This window comes from Hyperolius riggenbachi, chromosome 9, assembly GCF_040937935.1.
Source record: "Hyperolius riggenbachi isolate aHypRig1 chromosome 9, aHypRig1.pri, whole genome shotgun sequence".
Lineage (NCBI taxonomy): Eukaryota > Metazoa > Chordata > Amphibia > Anura > Hyperoliidae > Hyperolius > Hyperolius riggenbachi.
In genome coordinates, this window is record NC_090654.1 from 104,774,655 (window position 1) to 104,797,713 (window position 23,059).

At 43.6% G+C, this 23,059-nt stretch overlaps 1 protein-coding gene across 1 annotated transcript; it reads left to right on the plus strand.

Moving 5' to 3' along the window:
* Nucleotides 1-8,228: 8,228 nt before the first annotated feature.
* Nucleotides 8,229-21,891, plus strand: LOC137531693 (C-reactive protein-like). Its single transcript, XM_068251644.1, has 3 exons — nucleotides 8,229-8,321; nucleotides 11,206-11,269; nucleotides 21,231-21,891. The coding sequence occupies exons 2-3, from the start codon at nucleotides 11,209-11,211 to the stop codon at nucleotides 21,839-21,841; spliced, it is 672 nt and encodes a 223-aa protein (XP_068107745.1). The 5' UTR covers nucleotides 8,229-8,321; nucleotides 11,206-11,208; the 3' UTR covers nucleotides 21,842-21,891.
* Nucleotides 21,892-23,059: the final 1,168 nt, after the last annotated feature.

Genomic DNA, 23,059 nt, shown 5'->3' on the forward strand with positions numbered 1-23,059 from the left:
CAAACCGTGTGGGTGAAATAATTGAAGTCTGTGAGCGCAGATTGCTGTCTACTAGTGAGCGAATTTGGGTATAGGGCAAAAAGTCCCCAGGGTTTAAGTTGTATTTTACTTTTAGCTCACCAAAAGATAGCCACTTTCCCTCTTGCATGTTGAACATGTTGCCTAAACTTTTGAGGCCTTTATCGTCCCATCTAGCAAACTGTGTTTGTTGAATGCTGGTGGGAAAGTTGGGGTTACCCCATATTGGAAGGTACTTTGATAGTTTGCAGGGAAGTTTACACTTTTTCCTAACTGCCTTCCAGGTTGCAGCAGTATCTCTAAAGATGATGTTATCTTTTAACCTGGGGGGCAGTTGCTTCAATGTGGCATGAAGGATACCTGTGAGGGACCAGGGAAGCGCCTGTTCCTGTTCTAGTTTGGTATTGGAATAGTGTTCCTTAGAGGTTACCCAATCATGTGAGTGGCGAAGCATGGAAGCCAAGTTATAATCTCTGATAGAAGGTAAATTTAAGCCTCCCAAATGTTTCGGTAAGGAAAGTTTAGATCTAGCTATTCTGGCTTTTTTCCCCTGCCAGATGAATCTCGTCCAGGCTGAGTTAATGTAATTAACATCTTTGTGTTTAAGGAGTAAGGGTAGTGTCTGTAGAGGATATAGTAGCCTCCCCATTGATACCATTTTTATTAAGGCTATTCGCCCCGCAAAACCCAGCGGGAGATTATGCCACCTATCTAATTGGGATTTGATGCTGTGCAACAGCGGAGTATAGTTGAGGTTATATATTTGAGTGGGATCTCTGGATATTTTTATTCCCAGATATTTAATGGTATGAGAATTTATTTTTACCCCCAGTTGCGTCCAAGTGGTGACATCTGCTCTGGGTGACAAAGGCAAAAGTTCACTTTTACTTGGGTTGATTACAAATCCTGAGCATGCGCCTACCTCTCGAATGGTATCTAAGGCTATTGGTATTTGAGTGATTGGATCTGACAGGAACAGTAAAATGTCATCGGCAAATATTGCCTGTTGGACCATCCTATCTCCAATTCTTATCCCTTCCAGTCTTTTTCTTAGGAGGATAGCCAGTGGTTCCAGGGCTAGATTAAAGAGCAGGGGAGACAAGGGACAACCTTGCCTTGTTCCTCTCTTTAAATAGATATATTTAAACAGAAATCCTGGCACCGCAACCTGCGCCTTTGGTTTGGAGTACATAGCCATTAAGGCGTTTATGAATTGGCCTTGGAACCCCTGCAGCCTCAAGACCTCAAAGAGCCAGTCCCACTCCACCTGGTCAAAAGCCTTTTCGGCATCAATACTGAGCAAGGCTGCAGATCTGTGTGTTGAGGGATAGGCTCTTACCTGCTCCAGGATCGCAATCACCTTTCTGATGTTTGTCACCGCCGAGCGTTGTCTTGTAAAACCTACTTGGTTTGGGTGAATTAGTCTTGGCATAACATCCGCTAGGCGCTTAGCTAGTATTTTGGACAGCAATTTCACGTCTAAATCTATCAATGAGATAGGCCGAAAAGAGCTCACTTGCTCAGCATCTCTGCCTTCCTTGGGGATTAACTTTATATGTGCTAGTTGTCCAGTAGTGGGAAATTCCCCTTTACTTAGTATTTTGTTAAAAACTTGTACCAATACAGGTGAGATTTCCTCTTTAAGGATTTTAAAATATTCGGAGGATAAGCCGTCCGGCCCCGGGGCCTTACCCAAAGCAAGGGAGGTTATTGCGTTTTTAACTTCGGGGAGGGTGATTTCAGCATTTAACATTTCTAGCTCGTCTATTGTCAATTTTTTAAGCGGAATTTTTTGTAGTAAATTGTGTATTTCCGTCTGTGGGGGAGAATTTGAGGAATATAGGTGTTGGTAGTACTCGGCAAAAGTTTCACACACCTCTGCCGGGTGGTGAACAAGCGCTCCCCTTTTGTCCCTCACTAGTATAGGTTTTCGGGTAGACAGTGTTTTTTTTGCCATTGAAGCCAGAAGTCTGCCAATTTTCTCCCCATGTTTATAGTAATGAAGCTGCAGATATGGTCTGTGTGTCTCTTCTCTCACTCTAAGCCAGGTATCACAGTTTAACTTACTCTCTAGCCATGCCTTCCTGTTAATCACTGAGGGATTCCCCCTATATTTAGTGTAGGCTAATCTTACTGATGAGACCGCTGATTTGTATTGGTCGTTTGCCTCCCTTTTTTTCTTTTTTAGGTAGGCCATTACTTTACCCCTAATGACTGCCTTGGATGTTTCCCATAAGAGTATAGGGGTATTTCTATGTATGATGTTGTCTCCCTGATATTCCAGCCACCAACCTTTGAGCAGACTCGCAAAATTCTCGTCGCTGTACAGTTGCGAAGGGAATCGCCAAATGAAAGCGTCTCCCTTTGGCGTAGTGTCTAATATTTCTAGGACAATAGGTGCGTGGTCTGAGATGACCATGTCTTCTATTGAGGCTTTCTTAATTCTGCTAGACAAGGTGTCTCTAGTTAGAAACATGTCTATTCGCGAATGCGTTTTGTGTCTATGAGAATAATGAGTATATTCTCTGGCTGTGGGATTCAGGAAGCGTCATGCGTCAATTAAGTTGATGGCTGTCATCAGGGTGGCAATCCTTTTGTCATGAGGTCTGACCTGAGCCTTTTTTTCAGATCTATCTTCGCCAGTGTTTGCGACCGAATTCATATCCCCCCCTACAATCAGGTTTGGAGATGAATTCTTGGAAAGGCGAGACAATAATGAATCATGGAATTGTTGATTGTTATCGTTTGGGCCATATATATTCCATATACAAAAGGTTTCGGTAGCAGTGTTAAATTTTAAAGATAGCCATCTACCACACGAGTCTGCGTCACACACAGGATTTTTCATTTGGAAATTTCTGTTTACAAGAATCATCACCCCCGCTGATTTGTTTTTTGCCGGGGCCCCAAAAACTTCTCCTACCCATTTTTTCCTCATGTAATGAAAGTTTTCCTCCTTCAAATGTGTCTCCTGTAGGAGACAGATGTCGGGGGACAGTTTCTTTAAATGATTAAGGATGCGTGAACGTTTGCCTGCTGATTGTAGACCTTTAACGTTCCATGAAATCACCCGAATGGTATGACGCAGTTCACATGATATAAAGCAAGCATTTTAACAGGGCTGTGGAGTCGGAGTCGTGGAGTCGGAGTCGTGGAGTCGGGCAATTTTGGGTGCCTGGAGTCGGAGTCGGGAAAAAATGCACCGACTCCGACTCCGACTCCTAATGAATTTGTAACTGTAATTAAAATAGAAAATATGATAAAATGTTCTATTTCTCAGATAATAGTCATTAAAAATAATGTATATATACAGTATATATACAGTAATAGCTGTGCTTAGTCCACAAAAATGAAATAAACCAATCAAAATTAGTTACTTGTGCTGCTTCAATAAAGCAGTCCCGGTATTTTTAAGGTCAGATATACATATCTGATTGTGACTGTATATATGATGTGTACACAGGAATCTCTTATATATACTAAATAACATCTATGCTGTAAGAATAAAGCCTGATGTGTAGCTGTGTCACTAAGGCCCCGTTCACACTGCACACGTTTCCAGCCGCGTTCTGGAAACGCGTGCAGGTGGCCGACACGCACGACATCAGACATTGCATAGAGTGCAATGTCTGATGTTCACACTGCATGCGGTCTGGGAACGCATGCTGCATGCATTTTTTGTAAAAACGCGTGGCTGTCCCATTCACTTTTCAGTGATGGGATCAGCCACGCAACGCACACAAACGCGGATGGCGTGCGTTCGCATGCGTTGCGTTCCGCATGCGTGGCCATCCGCGTTTGTAATGTGAACGGGGCCTAATAGAGATGGTCAACGAGATGGAAAGAATTCTGCATTGATGCTGATTTATGCAAATGTATGCACTCCCTTTGCTGATGAAATCAAATAATTTGATATGTTGTTAAAATTTGGTTTGGTGACTACAAATTAAAGGGTAACTGAGATGGATGAAAGTAAAGTTTTATACATACCTGGGGCTTCCTCCAGCCCCCTTCAGGATAATCAGTCCCTCGCTGTCCTCCACCACCCGGATCTTCTGCTATGAGTCCTGGTAATTCAGCCAGTCAGCGCTGTCCGGCCGCATGCCGCTCCCACAGCCAGGAACATTCTGCACCTGCGCAATAGTGCTGCACAGGTGTAGTATGCTCCTGGCGGCGGAGTGTGTGCATGCGCACTACGCCCGACTGGCTCAAGTACCTGGACTCATAGCAGAAGATCCATGTGGTGGAGGAGGACAACGAGGGACTGATTATCCTGAAGGCGGCTGGAGGAAGCCCCAGGTATGTATAAAACTTTAATTTCATCTGTCTCAGGTTTACTTTGTTACACAGTAGTACTATACTCTACATATGCACTCCCCACAGAGCTGCAGGGAATCCACTGAGAATGCTGTGCACATTGAACACAGAGGTGTTCTCTGTTTACAATCTCCTCTTTCCCTTGCAGAGTACCTGCACATCATTCTTACATGTACCCACACTTACATTGCCTAGGGCCTGATAGATGTTCTTTGTTCCGGTTTGTACCTTTTACAAGTACTCTTACCAAGGACTAGTTTCTAAAGGGAATAAATATAGTAGTCTACATATCCTTCTCACTTCAGTTGTCTTGTAAAATTCCTAAGCGTTGGCAGTTAAGAGACGGATTTCATGTTACATACTTTTAATCAACAAAATTGTAATATGCAAATTAGAGGAGTCGAGGAGTCGGAGTCGGTGGAATCCTAAACTGAGGAGTCGGAGTCAGAGTCGGTGGATTTTTGGACCGACTCCACAGCCCTGCATTTTAAACCATGTACATATAAAAGCTGGGATCTTTCTATCTCGTGACCCACACAGTGGGACCGATACCCCACCCCCTAGCTCCCCATACCCCTGATTCCCTAATTCTTTCCCATTAACCTTAAAATCTAAGTCTTTTAAACCTAAGAAGATCATTACAGCCAGGAACGCGATACTCACGACCTGGTGAACAATTTGCGGGATAGCGTCACTTTTCCCGTTTAGGGACTTCCCTTCTTCCCTGATGGTGGCTCCTTCCTACAGCTCCGAAGCAGCCTATTTGCACAGCCAGAACCGCTTGTGCTGTAAGTTGAGGCAAAGCCTTGCATTTAAATGTAGAAATCCTGTGGGGCTTCTCAAGAAGGATCTGCAATAGGCGAAGGCGTACGCCTATTTGGAGATGTGCTCGGCGAGGTATGCATGTTGGATAGGTAGTCTTTGAGTTCCTCAGGGGTATCAAAGGTATGCTGCTTGCCCTCTTGGTCAGTGATACGCATAATTGCTGGGTATAATAACATGAATTTGATGCCTCTGCTGTTAAGAGTGTTGCAGGAGGAAACGAAGGCCTGCCTTTTCTTGGAGACCTCCGCGGAATAGTCGTTGAAGAGTCTCAGGGTACATTCTCTCAGCTCTAAATCTTGTGACTTGTTGCGGTATGCTGCCATAAGATTTGCTTTGTCTGCGAAGTCCAAGTAGTGGACCATAACCATTCTTGGTAAAGATCTCTTCTGTTTATTGCGTAGTGGTCCCACCCTGTGAGCTCGTTCTACTTTCAAGGGTGCTGTTAGGCCTAGTGCTTCTGGAATTTCTCGCGCGCAGATTTCAGGCAGCTGAGATGCTGGGATGTCCTCAGAGAGCCCAATTATTCTTATATTGTTCCTCCTGGATCTATTTTCTAGGTCCTCGATTCTAGAATGTGCAATTGCATTGTCTTTAAGGAGGGTGTCAATTTTATTGTTTGCATTATGAAGATCGTCCTCACACTGACTCACTCTCTGTTCAGACTCCTTCAGCCTTTTAGCCTGATGCTGTATGTCTTTTCGTACGCCCTGTAGTGCCTGTTTAATGGCCTCCTGTATGGTGGCCTGCAGCTCTGGGGCCAGGACTTTTCCCACCTCCTCCGCTAGCTTCTTGTAGTTTATGCGCACGTTAGACTGCATACCTCCTCTCCTTGAGTCTCCATCTGATTCCCCCTCCGAGCTGGTATAGTTGCTTTGCAATTCTCCTTCCTCCGCCTGCTGAGTTGCTTTGCGCGCTGATCTCCTCGCCGCCATCTTAGGCGTCTCCCCCTCTCGTTCCTGACGTTGCGGTTTGCTTCCTTGCCGGGTAAGATAGCGATCCATTTATGGTCGTAGTTTATGCCCGGGGGGTTTCTCGTGCCCTGTGTAATCTTTGGAGGGATGGCGGCGGGTTGTGCTGTTAGCGGCGGGTCTGGGTGTGCGGCTGTCGGCCGGAGCTCCGCTCTCACCCTTCCACCATGCAGGCGCCGGAACCGGAAGTCCTTATGTCTATATGTTTTAATAAGTGGGACAAATGGGCAAATAAAATGTGTGAGTTTTAATTACAGAAGCATGTATTATTTTAAAAAATATAATGGACGAAAACTGAGAAATAATGAATTTTTCAATTTTTTTTCTTATTTTTCCCAATAAAATGCATTTAGAATAAAATACTTCTTAACAAAATGTACCACCCAAAGGAAGCCTAATTGGTGTAAAAAAAACAAAACAAGATATAGATCTTTTCATTGTGATAAGTAGTAATAAAGTGATAGGCGAATGAATGTAAGGAGCGCTAAAAGGTGAAAACTGCTCTGGGGCAGAAGGGGAAAAAAACCCTCAGTAGTGAAGTGGTTAAAGGACCAGTGTCATGAAAATCTTAAAATTTAAAATACATGTAAACATATACAGATAAGAAGTGCATTTCTCCCAGAGTAAAATGAGCCATACATTACTTTTCTCCTATGTTTCTGTCACTTACAGTAAGTAGTAGAAACCTGACAGAACCGGCAGGTTTTGGAATAGCCCATTTTCTCATGGGCGATTTCTTTATTTTCAAAAGCACTTAGTAAATAGCAGTTGCTCCATCCAACTGCCCAAAAAGTGTACGGTGAGCAGGGAGGCTGGCCAGCATGTTTGTATAAATCTTTTCCAGGGAGTGTTGTTTGAAAAGAACTGGTGACCTAAGCCCATTTACAAACTGGCTTTGGTCTGTCGCGCGGACGGCCCGCCTCCTGACCCCTGCGTCCTGTCCCAACAGCCGTGTCAGTGCAGGACATGCGCAGTAGCATAAAAGCACTAACACACGGACATGGGACGCAGGGGCACTTGTAGATTACTAGGTAGGATAGACCAAAACCTGTCGGTAATGTCAGATTTCTGCTACTTACTGTAAGTAACAGTATTCTGTTATTTTACGCTGGAAGAAATGTACTTCTTATTAGTGTGTGTTTATACATTTTTTAAATTTCAAGATTTTTGCGACAGTGGTCCTTTAACAATCAATGAAGCAACTGTTAAGTGGTTGTAAATCTGATCTTTTCTTTGCTCTAAATGTTCTATTTATTATCTGAACAACACATACAATTAAATATATCATAAGTTTATTTTGCTTCAGATTTGCTTTCAAGAGGATTTCCAGTGCATATTATACATTCAACTGGTCCTCTTCTTATAGCAAGTTGTAATTATCTTTATACATCTTATTATTTCTGTATCCCAAACCTCTCCTGAACCCAAGGGCCACTGCCTTCCGGCACATAGCCCCACCCCCTGCTGAAAACCTAAATGGTGTTTTCTGTACTCAAGATAAACACCATGGTGTTTTTCAGCACTGGGTGGGGCTGCGTGCCAAAAGTCAGAGGCCCCCAGGTTACAGGAGGTATTTGGGGGGGGGGGGGGGGAGACACCTCAAGAAATTATATCTTGCTATAAGAAGAGCACCTGTTGAATGTACAGTATACACTGTAAGTCCACTTTAACCTCTGCACTGGAGTGGAGGCATTATAGCTGCATGTAATGTACTGGGGAAAGGGAGCTTGTAGTGTATACTCAGTAATACTCATCAGCCATCTTTACTCACTTACCAGAATTATTGGGATTAAACAATCTATTAATGTGTGTATTTGATTGATGCATGCTAAGAAGATGAAACATCTTTGAACAGGTGGATCATCCATTTCAACCATTTGAAGCCTGTAGATGGCTTTAATCAGGTAATTTTCTTTAAGTGTCTGAGACACCATTTTTTCCTGTTTGCCATGGCCAGACGGTGTACAGAAGCAAATCCCTTGTTTCTTTACATAAGGTGTGACATTAAAAAAAACATGTGCATAAGAGGTAAACTAAATAATCACCAAAGCTTTCTTCACACAAAATTTAAATTAACAAAATAATGTCGTGATAGAGTTTCTTGTGCATACAATCTATTCTTCATTCTGCTTCCATCTGAGTGAAGAAGAGCGCTGAGCAAGGACCAGGTACAAAGTTCTCATCCAAGCTGAGGTAAGCTATAGTCTTATATCCGCTGACTACACAGAAAATGTATTTTATAGCAATTCATCATATGAATAAGTGTCCAGAAACTTCCATTAATATCAACTTCTATAGATACTGTGACAAATCAATAAACAGAGGTGCCGACGTGGATAAAATACACAAAAAAAACCTTTAAAAGGAGGCAGTGGTGGACTTTTCTCCAGACTGAAGACACTGGAGGTCTGTTTTAAAAAACAACTTTATTGACAAAAACATTTTAACTCCAATGTTCAAAAAACAACTTTATTGACAAAACTATTTTCTCAATTAGTCAAATTGTTTTCTGAAGACATACCTTCAGTGTCTTCAATCGGGAGGTAGGTAAAAACATGCATGTTATTTAACAATTGTTCATGCTATAAAAGTAACTAGTGTGTTTCAATGTGCTGTATGTGCATTGCGCAATGCCGGTGTTGTAGTGAGGGAGGCTGGCGTTATGCAAAGCACATTAGGCTCCCTTCCATTCACTTTTTCTCCTAAGTTTTCTCCTAGGTGATATTTCACATCTAAGCAATAAAATGCCCTTTAAGCCACCAGCAAGCAAGAAAATACTCAGAATATTTTTTTCAGAACTTTTTCTAAATATTAAAGAGACTCTGTATAAAAAAAAGTCCACCAGGGGGAACTTACCTCGGGAGGGGGTAGCCTCAGGGTCCCAATGAGACTTCCCCCATCCCTGTAGCTGCAAGGAATCCAGCACTGGCTCACTAAAATCCTTCAATACTGCCCCGACAAGCCTGACAGGCTTGATTTATTTACCTTGCCGGGATCCAGCACAGGCACAGTAGCGGTTCTTCGTTCGGGCTAGTAGGAAATAGCCCAATCGTATCCGCTCTACTGCGCAGGTGCAAAAGGACTCGCATCTGCGCAGTAGAGCGGATTGATCTGGTTTGGCTATTTCTGCCTTAACCTGAAGGCTAGAAGTCAAGTGTGCCTGCGCAGGATCGTGAAAGGTAAATGTTTTTATTGCCGCACTTCGGGGGGCTGCAGAAGGAGATTGCCGGGACACCGGAGGATGGGGGAAGACTTGTTAGCATCCAGATGCTTCCCCCTTATGAGGTAAGTACCTTCCAGTGGACGTTTTCTTAATACACGTTTTCTTTAACATTTTCTCCTGAGTTTGCTACTAGATGATATTTTCATACCTTTTGTCAATTAAATTGCTTTAAAATCCCCAGCAAGCAAAAAAACACTCAAAATAATTTTGATAGTACTTTTTCACCTAATTTTGGTACTTTTGCAGTTGCAGCGTGCTGAAAATGTATTTTAAAGAGAAGATGAAAAATTATCTCCTAGGAGAAAACTCAGCGGACAACGTTAATTGCATATTGGCCATTGGGCCATATGCAATTCCTTTTTTTCTCCTGAGTTTACTTACAATCAGAAGAGGTTACCTCTTCTGACTGTAAGTATATGTCACTTTTGCACTCTGCACTCTCTTTTGCCATTTTATAGGTCTGAGGTTAAACGGACCCTGTTTACGCTCCCAGGATTCATTGTTTTGAAGATTCCTTTTTGTGTTAAAAAGAAAAAAAATGGGATAGGTAGCAGATGTTTTTGTCTCCTTGAACAGAGTTTTTGTCTCCTTTCAACAGAGTTGAAAGCAAGTCTAAAGGCACAGTCTTTGTAGTTCACCAACACCAAGCTTTATTCGCTCATACAAGAGATACACATAAACAAATCCTCATCCCAGGTACTGGATGGGTTACTAACTAAACTTTTTTTTACTCTCAAAGTTTCTTTTAGAAAAAGATAAGGGACAGTACATGATAAACAATTTTCAAAAATTGTGCAAAAGTGAAACACAGTCAAAAGAGGTAACCTTTCAAAATCGGGATGCAGAATGTTTTATTTATAAAATAATTGTTAGATTACTGACACATTTGTGAGAATTTTTTTTTTTTGGTCTTTTTTAATCATTTCCAAAATATTTCGAAAAAGGAAAGTAACAGTATTATTATATAAACTTTACTAAATACCCCTGGGTGTCTACTTCTCTTAACAGTACGTTTACAGTGAGAGGCTTCTTCCAGTCCCTAGTGGTCCCTCGCTCCAGCTCCGGTCTTCTCTCCGTTGCCGCTGGCAGTAGCATCACCGACCCCCGGCACGTCGACATCTTCTGTGCACACGTGAGCATGTGCCTGCACCACACTGCCTTGTGCCAATGTCACTTGGAGCATACTGCGCCTGTGGGGGCGCGTGGTGTGTGCGCACGCCTGCAAATGTTCAGAAGATGCCGACTTGCTGGGGATCGGTGATACTTCAGAGCCTTCCAGCGGGACCGGAGAGAAGACCAGAGCTGCAGCAAGGAGCAGAGTGACCACTAGGGGGCTGGAAGAAGGCCCAGGTGAGTAAAACTCCTCTCCACAGTTTATCAGAGAACTTTCAATTATCAGCTCAGCTCTAAGTTCTTTGTTGAGAGTATTTTTGGCCATCCTAAACTCTTCTAGGGTACTGCTCTTGTGGGCTGCCTCCTGGGGGCATAAGGATGCCTACATGTGGACTGCATGGACCAACTCCTGCAGGGCATAGCAGCATATTCTGGCAAGCAGAGGCAAATTTGCACATGCTGTGTTTTTAATTTAGCGGAGAAGCTGGTCTGCAGCCATTATAAACAAGGTACTACTTGGTCATGGGCACACACCATGCCTTTTTTTTCGTAACATCATACACCTAGAACCCTGGGCCTCTAATTCTGCAAGGTTGTGTATAAATCGCTCAGTCCCTATGCTCACACTCTTAATTCACTTCGATGAAAAAAACATTTCAATTGTAGAACCCTTGAAATGACAACTGAGCCGTGGTTACATCCGCTAATAACTGTTCTGTTTGTGAATGCAATTATTTACAGAATATGAAAACAATGGTGATTCTGCTGATTCTTGCAAGTGTTTCTGGAGTAATTAGTCAAACTGGTAAGTTCATAATTTGATATAGCAGCATTCACTGTAATAAATGTACAATGAAATAATAAATAATTCAACTATTTATTAGGACTTCAACAAGAAAACTAGACAAATGTTGTTGATAACCATACTAGACTAATGTTGTTGATAACCATACGCACAATTAACATGTACATAGCAATGACACTCTCTGTAGCACTTTACAGAAAGAATCAATAACTCTCCCTCCTTAGGGTCAAAGTCTAATGCCCCTATAAATGTAAATATACTGTACAAAGAAATGCAATGACATATTTATTGCCAGTTTACCAGCACAGGAGAAAATCATAGATACTCATGCTGGTCTGGGTGAGGCTGGGTTCACACAATAGCGCAAATGCAGTGTATGCGTAAATGGTGTGAGCAGATGCACTGGTGGCATTGGCACTGGCCACTGCGTTGCTCACCCATCTGCCAGTTTTTCTTGACGTCCATGCCGCCCCTGCTTGTTGACGCTTGTCCACCGTTCAACAGAAGGCCAAGAAGCATAGGGCTTTCTGCTGGTTTGTAAAGAAAAACCTTGTAATTCTACCTAGCAACAGGGAAGATTCTTATTGGGCCACATGAACAAATGAGAATTTTCTCTGTTGCAGGATTCCCATTGATTCTTTTGAAAACCAACAGGAAGCCATACCAGTGTTTCTCAAACCTCTCCTCGTGACTCCCCAACGGGTAATTAGTGTCTCAGCTAGGTGAATTCCATTTAGCCAACGCAAAAAATTACCCCACCTGTGCAGAGGGGAGGTTGCCTGCAAAACATGCACCGTTGGGGAGTCACGAGGACAGGTTTGAGAAACACTGCCCTATACTATAGTGGTCCTGGATAAGTGGGGATGGAACAAGCCTGAACGGCAGCGCCGCATTTCTACAGGACAGGTAGCATTATTTTGCGTGCCGGAAAGCCTAGTGTCTATTCCCATAGGCTTGATTCATGCATTTTGTGTTTTGGTTGTGGAAAAATGCAGCAGGGGGGCATTTTGCATTTGCAGTCCAGCGCGTGCATTGCACATTTCCATTCCGTTTGATGGTGTTAATGCATCCTATTGATAACATAGGAGGAGGAGAGGCAGGAAACTGGTAATGCTTAAGCCTCCGTTCACACCTAAAACTGCAAAACGCTGGCGATTACCGCTAGTGTTTTGCAGGAGTGATTTTTCTGCGATTAACGCAGAAAAATCACTGGACACTGAAGCGGTTTGGGAGCAATCACGATTAGCGGTTCTATACATGCTAATCGCAATCGCTCCGGAATCGCCGGCAAAGCGCTGCATGTAACACGTTTGCGGTTAAAGCAGGGAGAACACTGCCATAGTGTTACATGTGCTAGCGGTTTTTAAAAACCGCTAGCAGTTTGCTTTGAGCGGGAATCGCGCGATTCCCGCTCAAGTGTGAATGGACCCTTAAGGGAAATAAATATGGCAGTCTCCATATCCACCTCGCTTCAGTGTTCTTTAACCACTTGCCGACCGCCCACAGCCCATGGGCGGCGGCAAAGTGGATCCCCTAAGGACCGCAATACGCCTTAAGGCGGTGCGTCCTTTTCCTTAGCCGGGGGAGCGATCGCGTCATTGATGACGCGCGCTTCCCCCGGCAACTGGCTCCGCCCACCCGCCGTAACATCCCGCCGGCCATACGGAAGCGCCGGCGGGATGTTGACCCCGCGATCGCCGCTACAAAGTGTATAATACACTTTGTAATGTATACAAAGTGTATTATACAGGCTGCCTCCTGCCCTGGTGGTCCCAGTGTCGGAGGGACCACCAGGGCAGGCTGCAGCCACCCTAGTCTGCACCCAAACACACTGATCTGCCCCCCCCCCCCGCCCACTGATCACCCACAGCACCCCTCAGACCCCCCCCTGCCCACCCCCCAGACCCCTGTTTGCACCCAATCACCCCCCTAATAACCCATCAATCACTCCCTGTCACTATCTATCAACGCTATTTTTTTTTATCTCCCCCCCTGCCCCCTGCCCCCTCCTGATCACCCCCCCACCCCTCAGATTCTCCCCAGGACCCCCCCCCCCAGACCCCCCCCCCTGTGTACTGTATGCATCTATCCCCCCTGATAACCTGTCAATCACCCATCAATCACCCCCTGTCACTGCCACCCAACAATCAGCCCCTAACCTGCCCCTTGCGGGCAATCTGATCACCCACCCACACCAATAGATCGCCCGCAGATCCGACATCAGATCACCTCCCAAATCCATTGTTTACATCTTTTCTCTCCTCTAAACACCCACTAATTACCCATCAATCACCCATCAATCACCTCCTATCACCACCTGTCACTTTTACCTATCAGATCAGACCCTAATCTGCCCCTTGCGGGCACCCAATCACCCGCCAACACGCTCAGATTGCCCTCTGACCCCCCCTTATCAATTCGCCAGTGCATTAATTACATCTGTTCTTCCCTGTAATAACCCACTGATCACCTGTCAATCACCTGCCAATCACCTATCACCCATCAATCACCCCCTGTCACCCCCTGTCACTGCCACCCATCAATCAGCCCCTAACCTGCCCCTTGCGGGCAATCTGATCACCCACCCACACCAATAGATCGCCCGCAGATCCGACATCAGATCACCTCCCAAATCCATTGTTTACATCTGTTCTCTCCTCTAAACACCCACTAATTACCCATCAATCACCCCCTATCACCACCTGTCACTGTTACCTATCAGATCAGACCCTAATCTGCCCCTTGCGGGCACCCAATCACCCGCCCACACGCTCAGATTGCCCTCAGACCCCCCCCCCCCCTATCAATTCGCCAGTGCATTAATTACATCTGTTCTTCCCTGTAATAACCCACTGATCACCTGTCAATCACCTGCCAATCACCTATCACCCATCAATCACCCCCTGTCACCCCCTGTCACTGCCACCCATCAATCAGCCCCTAACCTGCCCCTTGCGGGCAATCTGATCACCCACCCACACCAATAGATCGCCCGCAGATCCGACATCAGATCACCTCCCAAATCCATTGTTTACATCTATTCTCTCCTCTAAACACCCACTAATTACCCATCAATCACCCCCTATCACCACCTGTCACTGTTACCTATCAGATCAGACCCTAATCTGCCCCTTGCGGGCACCCAATCATCCGCCCACACGCTCAGATTGCCCTCAGACCCCCCCTCCCCCCCTTATCAATTCGCCAGTGCATTAATTACATCTGTTCTTCCCTGTAATAACCCACTGATCACCTGTCAATCACCTGCCAATCACCTATCACCCATCAATCACCCCCTGTCACCCCCTGTCACTGCCACCCATCAATCAGCCCCTAACCTGCCCCTTGCGGGCAATTTGATCACCCACCCACACCAATAGATCGCCCGCAGATCCGACATCAGATCACCTCCCAAATCCATTGTTTACATCTATTCTCTCCTCTAAACACCCACTAATTACCCATCAATCACCCCCTATCACCACCTGTCACTTTTACCTATCAGATCAGACCCTAATCTGCCCCTTGCGGGCACCCAATCACCCGCCAACACGCTCAGATTGCCCTCTGACCCCCCCTTATCAATTCGCCAGTGCATTAATTACATCTGTTCTTCCCTGTAATAACCCACTGATCACCTGTCAATCACCTGCCAATCACCTATCACCCATCAATCACCCCCTGTCACCCCCTGTCACTGCCACCCATCAATCAGCCCCTAACCTGCCCCTTGCGGGCAATCTGATCACCCACCCACACCATCCGATCGCCTGCAGACCCGCAGTCAGATCACCTCCCAAGTGCATTGCATCTGTTCTCTCCTCTAAACACCCACTAATTACCCATCAATCACCCCCTGTCACTGCTACCCATCAGATTAGACCCCCATCTGCCCCTAGGGCACCCAATCACCCGCCCACACCCTCAGACCCCAGCCCTGATCACCTCGCCATTGCATTACTTGCATCTATTCCCCCCACTAATCACACCTTGAGACACCCATCAATCACCTCCTGTCACTACCTGTCACCCCCTAGCACACCTACCCATCAGATCAGGCCCTAATTTGCCCCGTGTGGGCTCCTGATCACTCGGCCAAACCCTCAGATCCCCCTCAGACCCCCTTCCGATCACCTCCCCAGTGCATTGAGTGCATCTATTTTCCCCTCTAATCACCCCCTGAGACACCCATCAATCACCTCCTGTCACCCCCCTAGCACTCCTATCCATCAGATAAGGCCCAATACAACCTGTCATCTAAAAGGCCACCCTGCTTATGACCGGTTCCACAAAATTCGGCCCCTCATAGACCACCTGTCATCAAAATTTGCAGATGCTTATACCCCTGAACAGTCATTTTGAGACATTTGGTTTCCAGACTACTCACGGTTTTGGGCCCGTAAAATGCCAGGGCGGTATAGGAACCCCACAAGTGACCCCATTTTAGAAAAAAGACACCCCAAGGTATTCTGTTAGGTGTATGACGAGTTCATAGAAGATTTTATTTTTTGTCAAAAGTTAGCGGAAATTGATTTTTATTGGGTTTTTTTCACAAAGTGTCATTTTTCACTAACTTGTGACTAAAAATAAAATCTTCGATGACCTCGCCATACACCTAATGGAATACCTTGGGGTGTCTTCTTTCTAAAATGGGGTCACTTGTGGGGTTCCTATACTGCCCTGGCATTTTAGGGGCCCTAAACCGTGAGGAGTAGTCTAGAAAACAAATGCCTCAAAATGACCTGTGAATAGGACGTTGGGCCCCTTAGCGCACCTAGGCTGCAAAAAAAGTGTCACACATGTGGTATCGCCGTACTCAGGAGAAGTAGTATAATGTGTTTTGGGGTGTATTTTTACACATACCCATGCTGGGTGGGAGAAATCTCTCTGTAAATGGACAATTGTGTGTAAAAAAAATCAAACAATTGTCATGTACAGAGATATTTCTACCACCCAGCATGGGTATGTGTAAAAATACACCACAAAACACATTATACTACTTCTCCTGAGTACGGCGGTACCACATGTGTGGCACTTTTTTACACCCTAAGTGCGCTAAGGGGCCCAAAGTCCAATGAGTACCTTTAGGATTTCACAGGTCATTTTGCGACATTTGGTTTCAAGACTACTCCTCACGGTTTAGGGCCCCTAAAATGCCAGGGCAGTATAGGAACCCCACAAATGACCCTATTCTAGAAAGGAGACACCCAAAGGTATTCCGTTAGGAGTATGGTGAGTTCATAGAAGATTTTATTTTTTGTCACAAGTTAGCGGAATATGACACTTTGTGAAGAAAAACAATTCAAATCAATTTCCGCTAACTTGTGGCAAAAAATAAAATCTTCTATGAACTCACCATACTCCTAACGGAATACCTTGGGGTGTCTTCTTTGTAAAATGGGGTCATTAGTGGGGTTCCTATACTGCCCTGGCATTTTAGGGGCCCTAAACCGTGAGGAGTAGTCTTGAAACAAAAATTACCTGTGAAATCCTAAAGGTACTCATTGGACTTTGGGCCCTTTAGCGCAGTTAGGGTGCAAAAAAGTGCCACACATGTGGTATTGCCGTACTCGGGAGAAGTAGTATAATGTGTTTTGGGGTGTATTTTTACACATACCCATGCTGGGTGGGAGAAATACCTCTGTAAATGACAATCTTTTTGATTTTTTTACACACAATTGTCCATTTACAGAGTTATTTCTCCCACCCAGCATGGGTATGTGTAAAAATACACCCCAAAACACATTGTACTACTTCTCCCGAGTACGGCGATACCACATGTGTGGCACTTTTTTGCACCCTAACTGCGCTAAAGGGCCTAAAGTCCAATGAGTACCTTTAGGATTTCACAGGTCATTTTGCGGAATTTGATTTCCAGACTACTCCTCATGGTTTAGGGCCCCTAAAATGCCAGGGCAGTATAGGAACCCCACAAATGACCCCATTTTAGAAAGAAGACACCCAAAGGTATTCCATTAGGAGTATGGTGAGTTCATAGAAGTTTTTATTTTTTTGTCACAAGTTAGCGGAAATTGATTTTAATTGTTTTTTTTCACAAAGTGTCATGTTCCGCTAACTTGTGACAAAAAATAAAATCTTCTATGAACTCACCATACTCCTAACGGAATACCTTGGGGTGTCTTCTTTCTAAAATGGGGTCATTTGTGGGGTTCCTATAATGCCCTGGCATTTTAGGGGCCCTAAACCATGAGGAGTAGTCTTGAAACCAAATGTCGCAAAATGACCTGTGAAATCCTAAAGGTACTCATTGGACTTTGGGCCCTTTAGCGCAGTTAGGGTGCAAAAAAGTGCCACACATGTGGTATCGCCGTACTCAGGAGAAGTAGTATAATGTGTTTTGTGGTGTATTTTTACACATACCCATGCTGGGTGGGAGAAATAACTCTGTAAATGGACAATTGTGTGTAAAAAAAATGAAAACATTGTCATTTACAGAGATATTTCTCCCACCCAGCATGGGTATGTGTAAAAATACACCCCAAAACACATTATAGTACTTCTACTGAGTATGGCAATACCACATGTGTGGCACTTTTTTGCAGCCTAACTGAGCTAAGGGGTCCAAAGTCCAATGAGCACCTTTAGGCTTTACAGGGGTGCTTACAATTTAGCACCCCCCAAAATGTCAGGACAGTAAACACACCCCACAAATGACCCCATTTTGGAAAGTAGACACTTCAAGGTATTCAGAGAGGGGCATGGTGAGTCCGTGGCAGATTTCATTTTTTTTTTGTCGCAAGTTAGCAGAAATGGAAACTTTTTTTTTTTTTGTCATTAAGTGTCATTTTCCGCTTACTTGTGACAAAAAATAATATCTTCTATGAACTCACTATGCCTCTCAGTGAATACTTTGGGATGTCTTCTTTCCAAAATGGGGTCATTTGGGGGGTATTTATACTATCCTGGAATTCTAGCCCCTCATGAAACATGACAGGGGGTCAGAAAAGTCATAGATGCTTGAAAATGGGAAAATTCACTTTTTGCACCATAGTTTGTAAACGCTATAACTTTTACCCAAACCAATAAATATACACTGAATGGGGTTTTTTTTAATCAAAAACATGTTTGTCCACATTTTTCGCGCTGCATGTATACAGAAATTTTACTTTATTTGAAAAATGTCAGCACAGAAAGTTAAAAAAATCATTTTTTTGCCAAAATTCATGTCTTTTTTGATGAATATAATAAAAAGTAAAAATCGCAGGAGCAATCAAATAGCACCAAAAGAAAGCTTTATTAGTGACAAGAAAAGGAGCCAAAATTCATTTAGGTGGTAGGTTGTATGAGCGAGCAATAAACCGTGAAAGCTGCAGTGGTCTGAATGGGGAAAAAGTGCCTGGTCCTTAAGGGGTAGAAAGACTGTGGTCCTCAAGTGGTTAAACACTGGTTTCATTATGAAGGGAAAAAAGAAGACCAGCTTACCAGTTTCTGAATTAGACTTGTTCACCTGGGGACACCTCACAGATATTCAGCAATTCATTATTCAGTATTTATTATTGTTATTCAGTATTCCAATTCACGAGATCTGACCTAAAACTGATGCATCATAAGACAATCATCTAAGAACATTGCTGGTTTTAGCAGATTTGTTTTAATCTCAGAAAATGGATGGCTTTTGTGTTTTTATCACCGAACTGTTTTATTAAATAAAGCAAGGTTATGTGAGGATGACTTTCCTTTTAAATGCATTTGTTCTAATCACAGGTCCTGTATTGTTATGAACCGATAGAAAAAGAACTCTATCAATTCTTATCTGTACTTTGTTTTGGCTCGATACAGAGACCAAACATGGCTGTGCAAACATCACATGGAGGCATTTCCAGTGAACAGCAAACTCAGCAACCAAAGAAACATGACAACAGTACATTAAAGGAAAAGCTCCATGTACAGTATATGTACAGTCTCTCAAGGTTAAACAAGCTCTGCCTCTGTCTTCTTGTATAAAGAAAACATTGCATAATAACTAAGAAAAGGCAAGGGTTCTAAAAAATGAGGTCCAATTCCACAGTTAAGTGGCATGAGCTGGGCTCAAGGAAGCTTCAGTTTGGGGTGAGAGTTATTAGTCCTCTCCATTATTCCAGAATATCTGGCCCCCTCTCTATTCAAGGTTGCCGTTTTCATTCAGTACTAGTCAGAGGGTAATTATGTAAACAAGCTCAGAGGAGCTATCAAACTCCAAGGAGATAAACATAGCCATAGGCGAATATACACGGGCCCAGGTTAGTTATCTCCTAGGAGAGTTATCTCCTAGGAGATAATTTTCATCTTCTCTGTAAACTAAATTTTAAGCATTTTGCAATTTAAAAAGTACCCAAAAGTTGTAGAAAAAGAACTATTGAATTTATTTTGAGTATTTTCTTGCTTGCTGGAGACTTAAAGGGCATTTTATGACACGTTGTAAAAATAGCACCTAGGAGAAAAAGTGAATTGCATATGGGGCTCGGTGTTCAATGACATTTGGGGATTTGTGCATAATCTTAAAGGGACCCTGAGGAGTAAAAATAAATGAAATTGGTACTTACCTAGGTCTTCCTCCAGCCCACCGTAGGTCAGTAGGTCCCCCGGCATCCTCCTGGCTCCTCTTCCGGTCCCTCCACCGCATACAGCACCGGCGAGACACGGGCCGGGTGTGGGGCTCCCACTTCCTTATCGGTGATGCTCGTCATCATTACGCCGGCCGCTGCGCGTCATCACACCGGCGCTCAGCGGCCTGCGTGATGTCGACGAGCGTCACTGATAAGGAAGTGGGAGCCCGACACCCGCCCCGGGTGTCGCCGGTGCTGTATGCGGCGGAGGGACCGGGAGAGGAGCCAGGAGGATGCCAGGGGACCTCCCGACCTATGGTGGGCTGAAGAAAGCCCCAGATAAGAACCAATTTCGTTTATTTTTACTGATCAGGGTCCCTTTAACCACTTAAGCCCGGAGGGTTGTTTATTTTTTGCATCTGAGCAACTTTCACCTCCCATTAATTTTCCAATAACTTTATCACTCCTCATCACAATGAGTTGATCTATATCTTGTTTTTTCCTCCACCAGTTAAGCTTTCTTTGGGTAATACATTTTGCTAATAATTATTTTATTCTAAATCCATTTTAACAGGAATATTAAGAAATTACTGGAAAAAAATCATTATTTCTCAGTTTTTGGCCATTATAGTTTGAAATTAATACATGCTACCATAATTAAAACCCATGTATTTTTTTTGCCCATTTGCCACACTTATTACACCATTTAAATTATGTCCCTATCACAATGTATGGCGCTGATATTTTATTTGGAAATAAAGGTGCATTTTTTCAATTTGCGTCCATCACTATTTACAAGCCCATAATTTAAAAAATTATATTAATATACTCCTTTGACATGCAGATTTAAAAAGTTCAGACCCTTACGTAACTATTTTTTTTTTTATTGTAATTTTTTTTATTTTTTTGTATTAAAAATTGTATGTGGGTAATTTTTGGTGTGGGAGGTAAACAGCTAATTATAAATGTAAAAAAAAAATTTATTTATTAAAAAATTGATGTGTATGTAGTTTTATTCTTTGGCCACAAGATGGTCACAGTGAAAAGTCCTGGAAGCGTGATCGTATGCTTCCAGGAAGAAGAATGAAGACGGGGAACTTTTTGTAACTCAGAAAAACCGCAGCGTCTTCTGAGACGCTGTCAGCTTTCCTGCGAGAGGCTTCGATCAATGAAAAGGATCTATAATCCCTTTCATTGATCGCTGGGCTAAAGGCCGGCGGCTGGAGCGTGCAGCCCAACTGGATGAGAATGTTCGTCCAGTTGGGCTTAAGTGGTTAAAGCAGGATGTCAGCCATAAAATCAAATTCCAATTACCCACTGCTCTGTGTTTATTATGCAGTCTACAACCTGACCCTGCATTGCAAGCAGTTACTATATTCTATTTTAACTTCTGAAATCAACTTTTTCCATTGCAGATATGGCTTGCAAGGCTTTCATTTTTGCCAAGAACTACAGTTTGCCTGCACAACTGATGTACGATGGAGATGGTCCGAATTTCACATTCACAGTTTGTCTGAGAGCCTGTGCGAACCTTACTGAGAGTGTTATGTTTAGCCTTATCAGTGGTCTCCTGTATGACCATCTGTTCCTCATTCTCGGAAGTGGTCCCGATTCCAACACTGGTTTGATCTGGGTGGAAGGACAAAGAGTAGATGTGAACTTCCCTGCCCAAAACAGAAGACCATGGAGAAGTATCTGCCTGAGTTGGGATTCTCTAAATGGAGAGATGGCTCTTTGGGTAAATGGAAAGATATGTGAGCAAAGAGCATACCCAATAAGAGGAATGTACTACCAAACCCCTACCATTTACTTAGGCCCTGGTCAGATTTTCCTAGGGGGTAAACCAAAGTTAGAGGTGGGGCAGGTGACAGATGTTCATGTATGGGACAAAGTATTGACATCGAAGGAAATCACAGACTTCCAGAAAAGGAGAGGAACAGCAGGAAATGTCGTCAATTGGAGAGCTCTACACTATAAGAGATCTGATGGTGACTTTACAGTGGGCAACTTTAAATGCAAGGCTTGATCTCAGCAATAAAGTTGAATTCTCTGTGAAGAAACACAGATTAAACTAAATGTGTATTCATTGAAAATAAATAAATAAATACGTGTATTTAAATATAGAACTAGTTTATGCATGGGTTTCCTCTGGACAATCAAGTTTCCTCCCACACCCCAAAAACATGCAGATACATTAATTGGCTTACCCCTAAATATAATGTCACTATCTGGCCCTCAAAAAAGCGCACAATCTAATGCCTGCCGTTGTTATTCATCATTATTTTAGGCTCATATTGTACAGTAAAATTCTCTGTAGTAAACTTCAAGGGACCTGGCCAAGTAGTTTACTATGTCAGAATTGATCATACATCGTATATTAATACATGTGCATGTCAGGACATGAGGACTGACTTTATTATAGGTTCATTATATCAGAATTTACTATAACAAGATTCTATTGTAGTCTAAGAGCTTGTTTCCACTAGGGGTGATTCTGCATTAATAATTTCAATAGGCTGCTTCCAAAGTCACGTACAGGGAAAGAGAACTGACGTACTGCTTTAGATTTTCAGACAATGCATCTGAATCCCTCTAGCCATGCATGGGCGTGCATTGCACAACTCGGAGGATTCAGATGTGTAATCACCAAGCACAAGTACTGCGTCCATCTCGGAGATTGGTGTTTGGCACAAGTGGAAACTTGGCCTACAGCCATTTTTTTGAGAGCGGGAGACCTACTAACCTATCCGCGTATGTTTATGGAATGTGGGACTGGGAAGCAACAGGAATGCAATGGATGGTGTAATGGTTAAGGGCTCTGCCTCTGACACAGGAGACCAGGATTCGAATCTCGGCTCTGCCTGTTCTGTAAGCCAGCACCTATTCAGTAGGAGACCTTTGGCAAGTCTCCCTAACACTGCTACTGCCTATAGAGCGCACCCTAGTGGCTGAAGCTCTGGCGCTTTGAGTCCGCCAGGAGAAAAGCGCGATATAAATGTTATTTGTCTTTGTTTGTTTGTCTGAATGCCCAAAGGAAACTCAAGCAAACACAGGGAGAACATACAAAGTCCATGTAGATAGTATTCATAAAGCAGAACTACCGTATTTTCTCCACACTTCCAAAAATAGACTGTTGCATTATAAATAGTGATGGTCATGTCTAGGATAACTCATGAATAGACATGTGATCAGTTTGGTCAGGTGATAGATATGTAAGTCTCTGATTTGCTAGTCATGATCACGT